Genomic DNA, 14,717 nt, shown 5'->3' on the forward strand with positions numbered 1-14,717 from the left:
TGGGGAATGAAAAGTTTTTCAGTACCTATTCATCTTTATTAAATTCCCAGCTATCTGTGACACAAAGGTTCATTAAGGTTGTGGTTGTTTCTAAAGACAGCATTCTAGGGCATATTTGTTATCACCCAAGGTATCCAGATCCAGGGATCCAGGAATAATGGGAATATCCTTTCTTATATCCTGGGGTTTTTTATATTTGGGAGATTGAAGCTGAGAAGAGAAAACAAAACGTTTTAATGAAAAATTGGTGAGCGCCTCAGTCAGCAACTAGAATTCCTTCCCATGAAGATGCACTGCATTGTATTTAATATTTTTTCCTGTATCTTTAAAAGTAGTATGTGTAGTATACAGCATTCAGTTTAAAACTGTGTTGCACAGAAGTATTGCTCATTAGTCATAGAAACGGAAATTACATTTTGACAATGTTTTTCTGAAAATGGTGTCTTAAACAAGGGTCCAAATAGGTGCTCAGAGGCCCATCCAACCTGTCCTTGAACATTTCAAGTGATGGGGCAGCCACAGCTCCTCTGGGCAACCTGTTCCTGTGCCTCACTGCCCTCAGAGTAAAGGCTTCCTTCCTGATACCTACTCTAAACCTACTATCTTTCCCTTTGGATCCATTCTCCCTTTTCGTGACCCTACATGTTCTTGCAAAAGGTCCTTCTCCATTTTTCTTGTGGGCTCCCTTCAGGTACTGGAAAGCCACAATTAGATCAATTTCTTCCTGATAAATCCTGATAAATTTCTTCCTAATCTAAACCTACTACCTTTCCCTTTGGATCCCTTTTTGTGACACTATATGTTCTTGCAAAAGGTCCTTCTCCATTTTTCTTGTAGGCTTTTCTTGCAGGGGAGGTGCTCCACCCCTCCAGTCATCTTGGTGTCCTTGCTCTGGACTTGTTCCAACAGCTCCATAAACCTTTTCTAGGCTCAACAGTCCCAAATGTCTTAGCCTTTCCTTGCAGGGGAGGTGCTCCACCCCTCCAGTCATCTTGGTGTCCTTGCTCTGGACTTTTTCCAACAGGTCCATGTCCTTCCTGTGCTGGATGCAAGACTCCCAGTAGTGTCTCAAAGAGCAGAGCAGGGGGCAGAATCCCCTCCCTTCCCTGCTGGCCACATTGCTTTTGATGCAGCCCTGGATGCAGTTGGGCTTTCTGGGCTGGAAATGGACATTTCCAGCTCTCACCTAACTTCTCATCCTCCAGAAATCCAAAGTCCTTTTCAGAATGGCTGCTTTTTATTTAGAACAACTGACACTATACTTCTCTATACTATGTGAGGCAGTTCAGCATAGTCCTCAGACTGCTAATTTGCAGTGATCCAAAAATGAAGTATATGGAATATTGTTTCTCCAATATAGAAGAGTTTGGAGAAAGCACATACTGAAAAATTCCACCCTTTACTCCAGGTTAGGTGGATCTGTCTTATCTTCCTCTCTTTTTCCTCACCACAGATACCAGCTGTAGAGGAAAGCATATTTCATTGTTATTCCCAAAGTACAATTGCATTATGGAAATTAGGTTTAGAAGACTTGCAGATTCTGGGGAAACTTGGAGTAGTCTAGGAAAGAAGCATGAGTCTGACTGTAAAATGTAACTGTGGTAACTTTTAAGAAGAGGCAGAAGATAATGTAGATCCTATAATTTTTCATATTTAGATTGACAAACTGTAGAACATGCTGTAAAAATGTTTCTGAAAAATTACTTATGATAGACACTCTGCAATAAATATTTCATTGTATCTGTGTGTTAGACTTTCAGTATTTAGTCATTAAATGGATGGTGAATAACTTACATACTATGTTTTTAAGTAATACCTTTTTAATAGAGTTAGGGTTCAAATAATGAGCACACTTTTGGAGTGAACCTCGTGGCCACCTTTTCTTACCACGTTAATTCCCCTTAGGGAGTCTCTTGGACTTCGCTTGTTTCAAAAAAGCCACTTTGCAGAAGTGCAGCTCATGTTCTCAAGCTAAATAAATGCTCTCAAAAATTCCCAACGTCTGGACACTGGGCCCTCTGCCCCAACCATTTCACTTCATGAAACTTTCCTAAATGGACTGCATTGCTTGTTAATGCAGACACAGCAGAGTTTTGTGTGCAGCTAAGCACTGACCTCCCAAGTTAGCAGGCAGAAATCATGTATGAGAGACAAAAGAAAATACTGGACGATTAGTAAAATCTTGAGAGATTTCTTACAAATTCCATGGAGGAGGCTTGGTGAAGGAAATAAGACATGCAGAAATAAGAATGTGGAAATGTGGACTGGCAATGAAAGGAAAGGTCTTTTGTGAAAAGAGGGGAATGCCTCTGCCTCACCCTTTTCAAACTTGGTCCAAAGGTTTCTGCTAGGGATGGCTGTAAGTCCTGAACACATATATATAGACAAACTGTATGGGGAGCAGCTATTGGTGCCTATTTTGCATCCATGCCAAGTCAGCCCCATCCTTGCTCTTTGGATCAGGATACTGTCCTGATCTTAACATTACAGACTTTGCACTGGAGTGACAGAAAGGGAAATTGTTCTTTTACTTGAGATTTTATTAAAAGTCATTATTTGATTATTGATTATGAATCAGCATGAGCAGGCAATAATCTCTTGGTCTGTTTCTTTTTTACGCTCAGACAGCTGTGTTACGTTGTGGATACAGAGGGATAAAATGTAAAAGCATTCTTTGAAGTATTTGGTGAGGACTGTGTCCTCTTTTTTTTTTATTCAGGGTTGTTGAGTATAAAGTTGGTTTTCATTTTGAGAGGAGAAATCCACCACAAGAAAAGTGTTTTACTTCATCACAAATCCTTAATTTTCCTCTGAAAAATTATTTAATTGGAAGCAAAATTTGAACAGCCCTCAGCAAAAACCATTTAAAAATTATTTCCTCTTTTGTCTTATTCAATTTGCTGTCTTTCAATACTGTAAATACTGTGTGACCTGATCTAAATGTGGATCCTTATTATTGGGTCTGTAGGATTAAGAGGAATCAGGACAGGTGCAGAGAGTTGCATGGGGACTTCTGGTTTGTTACAGTGGCTCTTATTCCTTGGGGACAGGAATAATCCTATTGATCATCTTATATTTATGTGTAAATCATAGCTGCCAGTATTTTGCACTGTTTGTATACACAAATACATCAAATGCAAAATATCGATAGCCATGATTTAGAACATTTTTGGCAGATTTTTGCTTTATTGAGTTTGTGTTTGTAGTGAGTGTGTGTGCATGTGCCTGCAAGAGTATTAGGAGCATATAGAATATCTTCTGTTTATATTTCTATAGTTAAAACAGAACCAATGAACAGCAGTGAGATCGCTACTACTACTACCACAGACGGGTCTTTAGACAATTTCTCAGGATCAGGTAAGGAATAAACAAAATTCTTAAGCTCAGCATTTTTTTCATTTATTATTTTCTTATCCCATGTAATCTAAACCTATGCACCTCTCTTAAAAAGCCTTTTGTACTTTCCATCTTTTGCCAATTTCTGTACACTTTAGTCTAAGTCAACAGGAGTTTTCCCCAAGTAAGGAGCATTACAGTATCAGGCTTATTAATGTCCATTGATGTCTTCGGTGGGAGTCTCACTAGGGAGTATTCTGGCCCAAAGTAATTACTTTTTGTTTTCTGTGAATAAACATACATGCTTCTGTGGTTATTATTCTAACTGGGGGGTAGGTCTTCCTCACTTATTGGTTAATTTATTCATTACAATAAGTATTGAATACCAAAGTATTCATTCTTTTGCCTGGCTTCTTTTCTTAGAGGAAGCCAAATGCATCTTAGCTTCTGACATACAGGATACAAACACTGTGAGAAAAACAGAAAAACCTAAGGTGTTTGCTCAGTTTTGCACACCTGTGGACTAACTGTGGTATTTCTAGCGTATTGGTTTTATGGTGCAAATCAAATCAGAAAAGGCTCTAATATTATATTGTGGGATTACATTTCAGTAGTAGCAAAATTTGACATCTCACAACCAGTCAGACTTCTGGTCTGACAAGCTCTTTCCTAGTCTTGTCACACCCTCCATTTTCTGCACAGGCTATTGAGTTTGAAAGCATCAAGCCTGAAAGCCCAAAGAAAGGTTTCTAAGGTATTTTAATTCTCTGAAAGAAGAAAATACAGTTTGTACCTAATTGTAGCTACATACATCTGTGGTGATCTGAGTAAAGGTTGGAGTGTAACGCTTGGCGTGTCTGCAGCCTCACAGGCCACAAGAAAGAAAAATTATTGGATGTAGAAGGCACAGAAGGAGACTCCCTGCTTCCCTCCCAGAGTGTAAAGATGATGGATTTTCCCTGTAGCTGGCCAGGAAGGGGGTAGCTGGTGAGGGGTAATTATGTGTGCCTTGTTTATTTCCAAGCACTTGGCAATAAGGCCTGTTGTTTCTCGGGCTGTCTGATCTTACAGTAGTCTCATAACCTGCTGCTGACCCTTTCCTGGCAAAGGCTCCCAAGCCCACCCTTGGGACCTAGCAGAGGAGTGACACCCAGAGAGCAACCAGAGAGGAAAAGGCTCCCAAAAATATCATCCTGAGCAGAGGAGGCCAGCAGAGCTGCCACGCTCTGAGCAGCGCCCAGAGATGCTGACCGGGGCGAGCTGTGCTGGGGCTGCTCGGGAAGCGGCTCGCGGTGCAGCCTCCTCCGCTCACCTGTTCCATTAGCAGCATCTGCACCTTGGACAGCCTTCTGCAATACTGATTTGAAGGGCTGAAAGCATTTTAGACAGCAGATAAGGGGAAGAAAATAGAAGTGTAATAAGGTAATACATAGTCTGTAGTAGGAATTATGTTTTTTTAAAAGAGGCACGTGCTCTGAAGCGGGCCATGTGTTTTCAATCGAGGCACGCATAAAGCTCCTTCATAAAATGTAGGTCTTAAAAATTCTAAAAGTTAATAAAATGTTGCACTTGAGATATCAGCAATCCTTTGAAAATATGAAGGGAAATGTTTCCATTAGGAAATAGGTTGTTTGCATTGAAAATGTTGCCTGTGTGCAACCAAAGAATAAACTATGGCTCGGGAATTGTACAAAGGGGCAGTTTAGTATTTGAGATTTGCGATCAAGATTTTAATGTTAAGCATTCCTGTATAGTTCCTCATAAAATATTATTTTCTATCTAAGGTATCAATGATATTTGAATTTAATTAAAGTCATGTTAATTCTCTGAAATTCTATTAGGAAAAATAATATTTATCTTTGGTGTGTGTATTTACACTTCTGTATGCTTTCTTTTCTCCTTGGTGCAGCAATTGGAAGCAGTGGTTTCAGCCCAAGACAAACACACCAGTTCTCCCCACCACAGATTTACCCTTCCAAGTATGATATCTTTTTAAAATAATAGTAGTAGTCGTAATAATAATAACTGGAATAGGCAGATTTTAACCTCATTTAAAATGATAATTGAGTCCATCTGTTAAGCCATAATTTAAACTGCAGCAGCTTCTAAGGAAAAAAAAATTAAATGCTAAGAATGTATTTGAAAAATATTTGTAAAGTTCATGTTTCATTTATTCTTTTATTATTGATTGTTTCTTTATTATTCTATTATTCTTATTATTTCTTTCTTATTTTGTCTCTTAAAGTTTCCGTTGTCTAGCACAGCCTATGATTATGTGTTAATGAAGCAGCAGGATTATAATAAGGCTAAAAATAAGTACATGTGTGTCTGTCTAATGGAGTGTCTGTCCTATTTTCTGTCACTTGTAATCAATAGCAGACCCTACCCACATATTCTCCCTACCCCGTCTTCACAAGCGATGGCTGCCTATGGGCAGACGCAGTTTACAGCGGGAATGCAGCAAGCTACAGCCTATGCCACTTACCCCCAGCCCGGCCAGCCCTACGGAATCCCTTCCTATGGTAAGAAATCCCGGCTGGGATCTTTTATTCCTGAGGTAAATGTCCTTTAGATCAAGCCTGTGTGACCCTTAGGTGAGTGCTTAGTGGGACAGCTGTGCTCTAGAGCATTTCTTGTGAAGGGTTGTTAATTTTCTCACCTTGGAATGAATGATGTTTAATTTGTGTATTAAAGAGTTAAAAAGGTACTCAAGAAAATAAGCCCATATTGGGGTTGTGAGGAGAGGCTCGTCATTAGCTTCTTGTTGGTGACATCAAAAATGCAGCAGTGAAATGGTAAAAGAGATCTCAGGGTTTCCACGACACAGACCCAGCCCCTGGCGACTCGCTCAGGGCTCTGCTCCCCAGCAGTGTGTGAGGTTACAGCAGGATGTAAAAGTCTGAATTTCAGCTGGTACAGATTACTAGAACCCAGATGAATCTGCAAGGCTGTGCTGATTTTCAGAAGGCAAAAAAACTGACTCAAAGTGCCTCCATCCAAAAAAAAACCCCTCTTTTTCCAATGGTTTAAAACTCCCTGGAGGTGAAAATTGAGGTAAATTGCCACTAAAGCTCTGTCTGCCTGATGAAGAAGATAGTACTAAGTAGCAAATATTTCCCAAAAAATTTAATTTAAAAACAAGCTGCCATGGGTGAGACCATTTTCCTGCCAGACTGTCTGCTGGCAGACCACATAGCAGTGCAGCAGCAAGGATGCATTATTAGAAAATAGGTCTTATATTCCTCTGGGGGAATATATTAAAAATATACAATCCACATGCTTTGAGCAGTATATTTTGTAAAAATCCATTCAGTTAATGTAAGTTTTATACCAAAAGGACAGAACTCGCCACATAAGCTGTCCACTTTAAAAGTATTAAAAGTTTTAAGTGCAAAACTGGTGAATCTCTCATCTTGAAGTCTGCAAGTTGAAAATCCACTGGATCTCAAGTATACCCTATGACAGATTATGGTGAAGACTAGGCAAAAGAGATACATTATTTTCCCTTTTACTTTAAAATAGGTTTCTAAGTATCTATTGGATGTTTCAGTTTCAGTTCAGATGCCCATATTTTAAACTTACACTATGAGGTGGGGAGACTTGGACACACACACACACACACACATAAGAGCTCCTGTTGCTGATGAGAGCTCATCTGCTAATTCCATCTGGATCAGGGGGGATGATAACAGACAACCCTCTTCCCCACCCTACTTTGGTTGACCTGTTTCTCCTGTGGACACCTCGTGTTCATACTTGGCTGACTGCTAGGCTTGGGCAGCCCAAACAGTGACTTTTTTGTTTTTTGCTTGGTTCCTCTGGATTAAATTCTGACCTCACTGAAGTCAATTCTAAAATTCCCACTGACTTCAGCCAGGCCTTGATTTCACTGCTTGAGTTTAGCTGTCTCACTGTCGTCGGAGCTGTAATTGAGAGTTGCTTTACTTGGCAACTGCTTGTGGGGGTTAACATGCTTGCCTGGTCTTTTGTTTTGGTTTGGTTTTTTGCCTAGTCCATCCCCCATGCCTAGGACTTCAGATAAATTTGCAATGTTTTACATTGCAGAGCTACTTATGACCACTGAAATCCTCAGTTCCTGAGCCAAGAGAATTTTTATGTGTTTTGTTCTTTTCAGACTTGTGACTTGTGGCTGGTGCTAAGGTGCTCATTGCTGATGTACTTTATAGGAGTAATATTTAAAAGCAAATAACTATTAAAAAGTTTTAGGACTTAACTTATATTTTTTGCATATTTAAGGCATGCCATTTAATCTATGCTCCCAAATGAAATTGGGGAGCATTAGGGCACTCATTTGCAATAGGCATGAGCTGAAGCCTTGCTTAGAGCCAAAATTCTACTCTTTGATCTGCAGTTTAGACCCCATGTACCCTCTGTCTTGCCTTTCTTTCATCCAGGTAGAAATCTTACAGCAGTATAAAGGGAGAAGACTTATGCCTATGTGAAAGGAAAAAACTGAGTTGAGGCCTCTTTCTTTTTGTTTCTTTACTCTGGGTCTACTAGAAGAAAGAGTATTTGTGAGTTTTTGTATTAGCCTGCCTCAGGTTTTCTCTGGAGAGTAGAGTTTGGGAAGGTGCTGTCTCAACTGTACCTCTAGCCTCTTCATTTTTCCAGCTCCCCACCTCCACAGCCATGCAGCCATGCAGGCAGGAAGGGGGGTGGAGGGGAATGCCACTGACAGCTGCTGCCCTGGGGCTCCTGGCTCTGCTTCATCTGCAAAGCCCCTGAGGAGGCTGGAGAATTTCCTGAAGCTCTTTCCTCCTGATTGCTCCAGCACTAGCATCTAGCAAAGGCTTTGCTTACCAACTTCTTTACCTTCCAGATCCTGGCAGTCCTCTTGTGTCACTGTCCTTTCCCACTTCCTTGAGTACATTAGACTTGGGAGAAGGGAGCACCAAGTGATGAGTGAAGGCTTTGGAGATGAGAGCAAGGGTGAGAGTAAGTCCCAGGAGATGAAAAGCTCTTCATAGCATGGAGGTTTGCAAAAGGGCATGTCAGTGCCAAGTTGTCTTCACTCAAGTGGCATCCTCCTACTGCTGCTTTTGATCATCTCCTGCTCCGTCTGAGATGGAAAGTTGGATCAGGCTGCTGAGGGAAATTTAGACTAGAAATTTAATGCTTGATTTAGTTAAACTTTCTCTAAGCCATATTTCATCAGCATTTCAGAAGTCCTTAAACAGACAGCAAATAGGGATTGTTGATACCAAGCCATCCACAGCAGGAGTTTCCCCTTGGAAATGAGGTGTCAAGATTTGCCATTCGAACTGCTTAATTGTAACGTGAAACAGAAGAATCAAGTAAGCATCAGGGAAAAATAAGCAAACAGGTTTAGCTCAGCAGTTAGAAGGTGTGGCAGAAGAAACTGAGGTTAATTAATGGCAACAATTGAAAAATAATTACTTAGATGGTAGAAAACATGCTGCCATTTGTATATAGGGAGGTATTGAAGTTTTGCCAATGCAATAATTTCTGAGCCCACTGCTACCTTGAAACATTGTTGAATATTGTCTAAAGAAAAATCCAACCAGGAAATGAACTTAGATTAACAGTAATTTTCAAAGGAATGTTACTAATTCACACTTAGTAAATTCAGTTCAAATATTGTTGGTTTCTGAACAATGAGTTATCACTGAATGCTACAGTGAAACCCAAGTATATTGTATCACTTTTCCATTCCTTTGGCTATAATTATTTCTAAATGGTAGTTCATGTTAGGACAACCTTATAATTAAAACTAAGAGACAGAGGCTGAATTGTGTGCGTTTCCTCAGTATTTTGCTTACTGATATTTGCTTGCTCATTGCTTTACAAATTGAGAAAAGAATCACTGAAACTGGGCAGCATGTCATTCACTGATGAGACTTTGGATTATTTTATAACTAAATTTAGAAATGAGAGAGTAATGTGGTGTGTAATGGATTTCTCTGCCAGTGTAGATTAATGACTCTGCTATGTTTTTCCCAGTTCAGGAGATTGCTTTAGAAACAGTTCCTGTCTCTTAGGTGCTTATTTGTTAAGAACTGAATTAATGTTTAATTACCTTTGAAAAATCATCATTGCACTTAATACTGCTAATTCTCTTTATCCACTTCTAATTCTTAAAAAAACCATTCTTGGAGCTGTGTGATTTTCATGTAGGAATAATATACAATGTAATTTTCATTTATGTCATTAACGGGTAGATGGCAGGAGAGCTTGGCTATGCTATGCTTCATTAAAATCATATGAAGTTGCTAATCTACCTCTGTCTAATGTCATGAATATATGGAAAAGTTTGCCTCTGGCAGGAAAGGAAAAAAGGAATAAAGCAACTTCCTGTTCATGTATAAATTTCTTTTGCAGTTATTGGAAACACAGTTTTGAATTTAACCTCTCCCTGGTGAACTTCAGTTTTCAGTGTGCTCTTAGACTGCCCTTACCCCATTAATTTTTGCATGCTCTCAATATTTGTTCTCTCAGGCAATAGTAGGTATATGTTAAAATTGTTGTTAATTAAGTGATTTTATTTTCCATCCCTGTTTGAATATGAACAAATAGATTTGCTGTCACTAACTGATTTAGGTGCATTGTGGGCAGGCATCAAGACAGAAGGTGGATTGGCACAGTCCCAGTCACCTGGACAGACAGGATTTCTCAGCTACGGTGCCAGCTTTAGCACACCTCAACCTGGACAGGCTCCCTATAGCTACCAGATGCAAGGTCTGTATAAACAGATATTACTGTTCATTAGATATAGCTAATACTATGGTGGGGGTTTTTTTTCCTCCTTATTTTGGTATATTCCTAGAATAAAAATGAATGCTTGCTTGAGCACTTTGATTTTATTGCAGTTGGAGATAAAATGATGATTGCCTTTGCTGAGAGAGCAACAGACCAGCTTTCAGCAGTTTAGAAGAACCCTTGCTTCATTAAATTTTAAACAGTGAAATATTCTAGTGTTGTTACAGTAAAAAAATGCATCTCTGAATAGCAATAGTTTAGCAAACAGTGAATGAGACAAAGCTAGTCCTGCAAAACGTGACAGGATTATGAATTTAGGAAGTGCCAAATATAATTTGACACCTGAGCATGTTTGAGGAGGGAGAAGAAGATAAAAATACCTACTGCAGCTGTGGAGGTAGCTAAATAATGATTGAAGTCTGTTTCTTTGAAGTCTATTTAAAAGCTGTAAGTCTTTGTATGTGCAGGCTATTATTATCAATTATATTTTGTAGCTGTACTTGCCTCTTTAGTTTATTTAATGTCTTTCCACCTTGTTCTCCCAATTCCTTTTCCCTCTTCTGTATTGAGAAGTCACTGGGTGTGCCTGGTTCTGGATTGTTCACCACTTAATGGATATTTTAAAAAAATCTTTGTTTAGCAGAAATAATTTATTTGGGATGTTGGCTGCAGGCCTTTTCACCCTGAATTTGGCAGTAGATACCAGGTGTGTTGCAGATTTTGGACTTGTTGAAATAAGTCATCAATCACAGAAATGGACCACATTTTTTTATAAGTTTAGCACGTTTATATATGATCAAGCTCAGTCTAAACTGTGTGCCACCAAGTAAATGCTCCATGAAATGTCTTGAGGCAGAAGTGCTTTCAGAGACTAGGTGAATAAGATTTTGCTTTTGTTCCACAGCTTTAAGGATATATTGATCCAGTCCTTTGCTCAGACACAAGAAAGATGTTTTTTGGTGCATTTTTTTTAATCTCCTTTTGAACTGTGTGTTGAGTAGCTCCATAGGGCCGAAGTGACCCTCTGACATCTCAAATACTGCTGATTTATAGTGTGCTCTGACAAGCAAGAGGGACAGGACCAGAGTAGCACATGGATTTTCATCTACATGCTGAATAGTGATGATCTTCTCCTCGTCAGAGTAAATATAACCAAACAAGGTTACTGGTTTTGCTTTCTGCAGGCAGCTGCACAAAAGAACTCAAACACACCTCCACACCTACTTCCACACCCATCTTCCCCCCTCCAAAAATCCTACCTCTCTGTAGGAGAAAGCTCAAAATGCTTGCCAGCAGCAGCTAAAATGAACTTCTGAATCAACACTTCAGCTTTTAAGGAAGTGATAATTCACAGTTGCTAGGAAATAGTGTGATTGAAAAATCATGTCTGTGCTGCTTATAATTTCTATTGCAGTAGTGCCTTCATGCCACGGTCATATACTGGGTTCCTGTTGTGTTAACTTCTACAGGGAAATAAAAATATAGTCCATAGAAGTTGGAGGCTAAAATTAAACACACAGACTAGAAGAGCCTAATGAAACACTAAAGCTGACACTGTTTATTAGTATAAAAAACAGTTGGCACCCCATACTGGTTATCTAACAGCTCTAAAGGTGTTTTTTGAAAGATCTCGAGCAGAGGGGTGTCAATAAAAAGGGATTTTAGGGAGGACAGGGAAATAGTTTTGCAGATGTGGGAAACTCATTCAATAGAGGGAGGGAAGAGGGAGCAGCAAAGGATAATGTAGAGAGTGCTTGGAAATTTTTAAGAGAAAGCTGTAAGTAATATGAATTCTGGCATTAGTAGTGCAAAGCTAAGACTCTGTCAATAGACTGCACAGAGTCTGCTATAAACAGTATTGCTTTTTTTTTCTTCGCTATATGCAAAATTTGTGTAAGATCAGAATTTTCAAGCTCAGCAAAGGGTGACAGTTGTCAAGAGATGGAACAGTAACATCTTGGAAAGCATTTCATCTGTATACTTTGAGAGGCAAGGATCTTAAAATGTACTGCAAAAAGAAATATGTTAAAGATGATCCCGTTGTGAAGCTCTAAGAGGAAAAGGATCAGAAGCACTGATTTAATGAAGGAATTGTCTGCAGGGCTTAGTGGGGAGGGGGGTCTTAGCCTGGGTTGTAACTGGGCTGAGAGCTGCCCACCTGTGGAAGTCAGTGAATCACTGACAGTCTGACTTGAGCAGAAGAGACACAGGTCAGACTTGGAGCATCCCTGTGGTGTGTATGTCCTTTCTGTTGTGCTCATAAACAGCACAATGTGTGGGTGAGGGAAGGACTGGTGTTCAAAACCTTGGAGACCATCAGATTGCAAATAAGGAGAATATTTCAAATGAAAGGACTGGTGGAGTTTTAAGTTGCTAAGTAAAAAAGAATAATATTTCTGAACAGGTCTTTCTTACAGTTAAATGTTTGACAATATATGTCTGTACTGCACATGAGAATATATGTCTTTGTAATATTTTCATTAAGTAGACTTGTGTATTTGAAACAACTCTAATTCTTCCTTTTGATTGGACAGCTGTTAAAAGTAAACAGGAACATTTGTTTCTCTTCCCTGATTTAATTTTGGAAAGAGAACCTATTCATAATTTCAACTATTATTTAAGGACAAAATTGATTCTCATGACAGAAGATGGGGTTACTGCTGCTGCTGTTCAGTTGTTTGTGCAGAAACCTCCAGAGAGGAAAATGAGTTTATTCTCCCTTTTCCCTCTAGCAGTATATGGGCAGGCTGCAGCCTCAGCCTTGTCATAGCCTGCAATAACTGTTCTTCATCTCCTGCGTGCAGCTGCTGAGCTGCTAAATGGAGATAATGGATCCCACAACCTACTCCTCAACTGAGCGTTACATGACAGCGGCTCGGGGCCCTGCTGGCATTCCTGCCTGCGGCAAAGGGGATTTCCTAGCGGCCTTGCAGTTGTCCTGCTCATGTTCCCTGACTGGGGTTACCTCGTGCTCCAAAGCTTTGGAGTTAATTCTGGTTCCTCTCCCTGGGATGAATGTCTGCCTGCAATGTAGAGACACTGCCTCGTGGTGCGTGTGCAGCCAATTAAACCCAGTGCTTTTCCTGACCCTGCTAAAATTACAGCGTCATTAGTCACCGAACAATAGTGGGGTGAGAGGCTGCCAACTTATGAAAATTGTAAGGAGAATTGTTGCCTGTGACTGACTCCTTGCTAAGTTTATTCTGGTAATTGGATTTTTGTTTGTCACAAATTTATAATCTCAATAAGGAAGTGTGCATAGGGGAGAGGCTGAGAAGAGGACTCAGGCAGCTCTGCGACCCATCTCCCCACTCCCCACTCCCCCCTCCTCCTTACTTTATTTAACGAGTGTGTTCCTTAAGCTGTTTTTCATATAAGTTGCTTCATAGATGTTGAAAGACCACTTACATGACTAATGGCTGTGGGAATGGGCCCTTGTTCCTATATTGGCAGATTTATAAGGATTGCACAGTGAGGATAAATGAAGTGGAGAAGGGCTGGGGGAAACAGCAAGGAAAGAACTCCATTTGCAAATATCTTATTTGGGTCTCCTTTGATTGTGATAAAAAGCATGGCTTGTACCCTTCACCCGAGGACCCTACCACTGGTGGAAGGGTGCTAGACCTGCGATGAGTGCTAGCATTGTTTTAGTTACCGAGGCTGTGATGATAGAGAATAACTATCCCTTTGGTTTGGGAATTCAACTGTAAAAAAGTAAACGTTAAGGTATTTGGTTATTATTATACAGTATAAAAATATTGTGCTGGATGGCTAAGCAGTTACTAGGACGACAAGGGGGAGTTTGCCAAGGATTTTTAAACACTGTAAGCAAACGGAAGAAACCTTGAGCTTAAATAGCCCATCTGGCCGTCTAAGGCTTTCCCAAGAGAGCTGCACTAAACTTCTGCCACATACATTGTACCCTGATGATAGACATAGCCCATGGCAAGGAGACTGAGCTAGGAAAGCAAATGGGCTTCTGTGGCCAATACACGGGGGAGGACCTTATCCCGTGCCCGCGGCGGCACAGGGCGCGCCCCGCACCTGGAGCGCGCCCTACTCCCAGCAGGGGCCGGCCGCCTTCCGACGCTGACTGGGATTCCCAGCTTTAATGTGGGTCAGAGCTCTTTGCAAAATAGACCTTTGACCTGCAATTTACAGCTTTTATCACATTTTAAAGCTATGTAGCCAGCCAACTTAGGGCAGTAAATCTTGCAAGTTTTGTAGTGATTCTTATTTTTGTGTTTGTTCAGCTAAGGCCGGGTAGCGGCTCTATGCCATGTTATGGCTGAATATTTAAAAAACAATTTGCAAAATCATGAGTATTTTAAAAACAACTTAAGGCCTGTAGTTCTGGGTGGCCCACAGAGCTGTTTCTGAGAAACCTGCTTCATGTTTGTTACGGTCTAGGAGACCCTTACCCCTCCTCCATAGAAGCCAGTGCTGACCATGAGATGAAAGAGAGATCTGCATGTTAGTGTGTGTGTGTCTTTGTCTGGGAGGGAGAGATGCTGGCTGGCATGTAATTACTTTTCTCATTTGCTCTTGCAAATTATTTTCCAGACTTTCTGAGGAAAGATAATGTATTCCTCAAACAAAGTCTGGGGTTTTTTTACTTATAACTATGAGAGGCCTTTTATATC

At 40.2% G+C, this 14,717-nt stretch overlaps 1 protein-coding gene across 14 annotated transcripts in view; it reads left to right on the forward strand.

Moving 5' to 3' along the window:
- The window catches only part of EYA1 (EYA transcriptional coactivator and phosphatase 1), a 157,160-nt gene that overhangs the window by 82,721 nt on the left and 59,722 nt on the right, over window positions 1–14,717 (forward strand). For 8 of the 14 annotated variants that reach the window (XM_041464448.1, XM_041464452.1, XM_041464461.1 and 5 more), the window contains 4 exons: window positions 3,277–3,357; window positions 5,246–5,315; window positions 5,713–5,858; window positions 9,916–10,053. In XM_041464448.1, coding sequence (XP_041320382.1) covers window positions 3,277–3,357; window positions 5,246–5,315; window positions 5,713–5,858; window positions 9,916–10,053 — 435 coding nt within the window. The remainder of the gene's footprint in view (window positions 1–3,276; window positions 3,358–5,245; window positions 5,316–5,712; window positions 5,859–9,915; window positions 10,054–14,717) is intronic. The other 6 variants (XM_041464451.1, XM_041464455.1, XM_041464450.1 and 3 more) reach the window with 3 other exon arrangements.

The sequence above is a fragment of the Pyrgilauda ruficollis genome, unplaced genomic scaffold, assembly GCF_017590135.1.
Source record: "Pyrgilauda ruficollis isolate IOZ18807 unplaced genomic scaffold, ASM1759013v1 scaffold18, whole genome shotgun sequence".
NCBI lineage: Eukaryota > Metazoa > Chordata > Aves > Passeriformes > Passeridae > Pyrgilauda > Pyrgilauda ruficollis.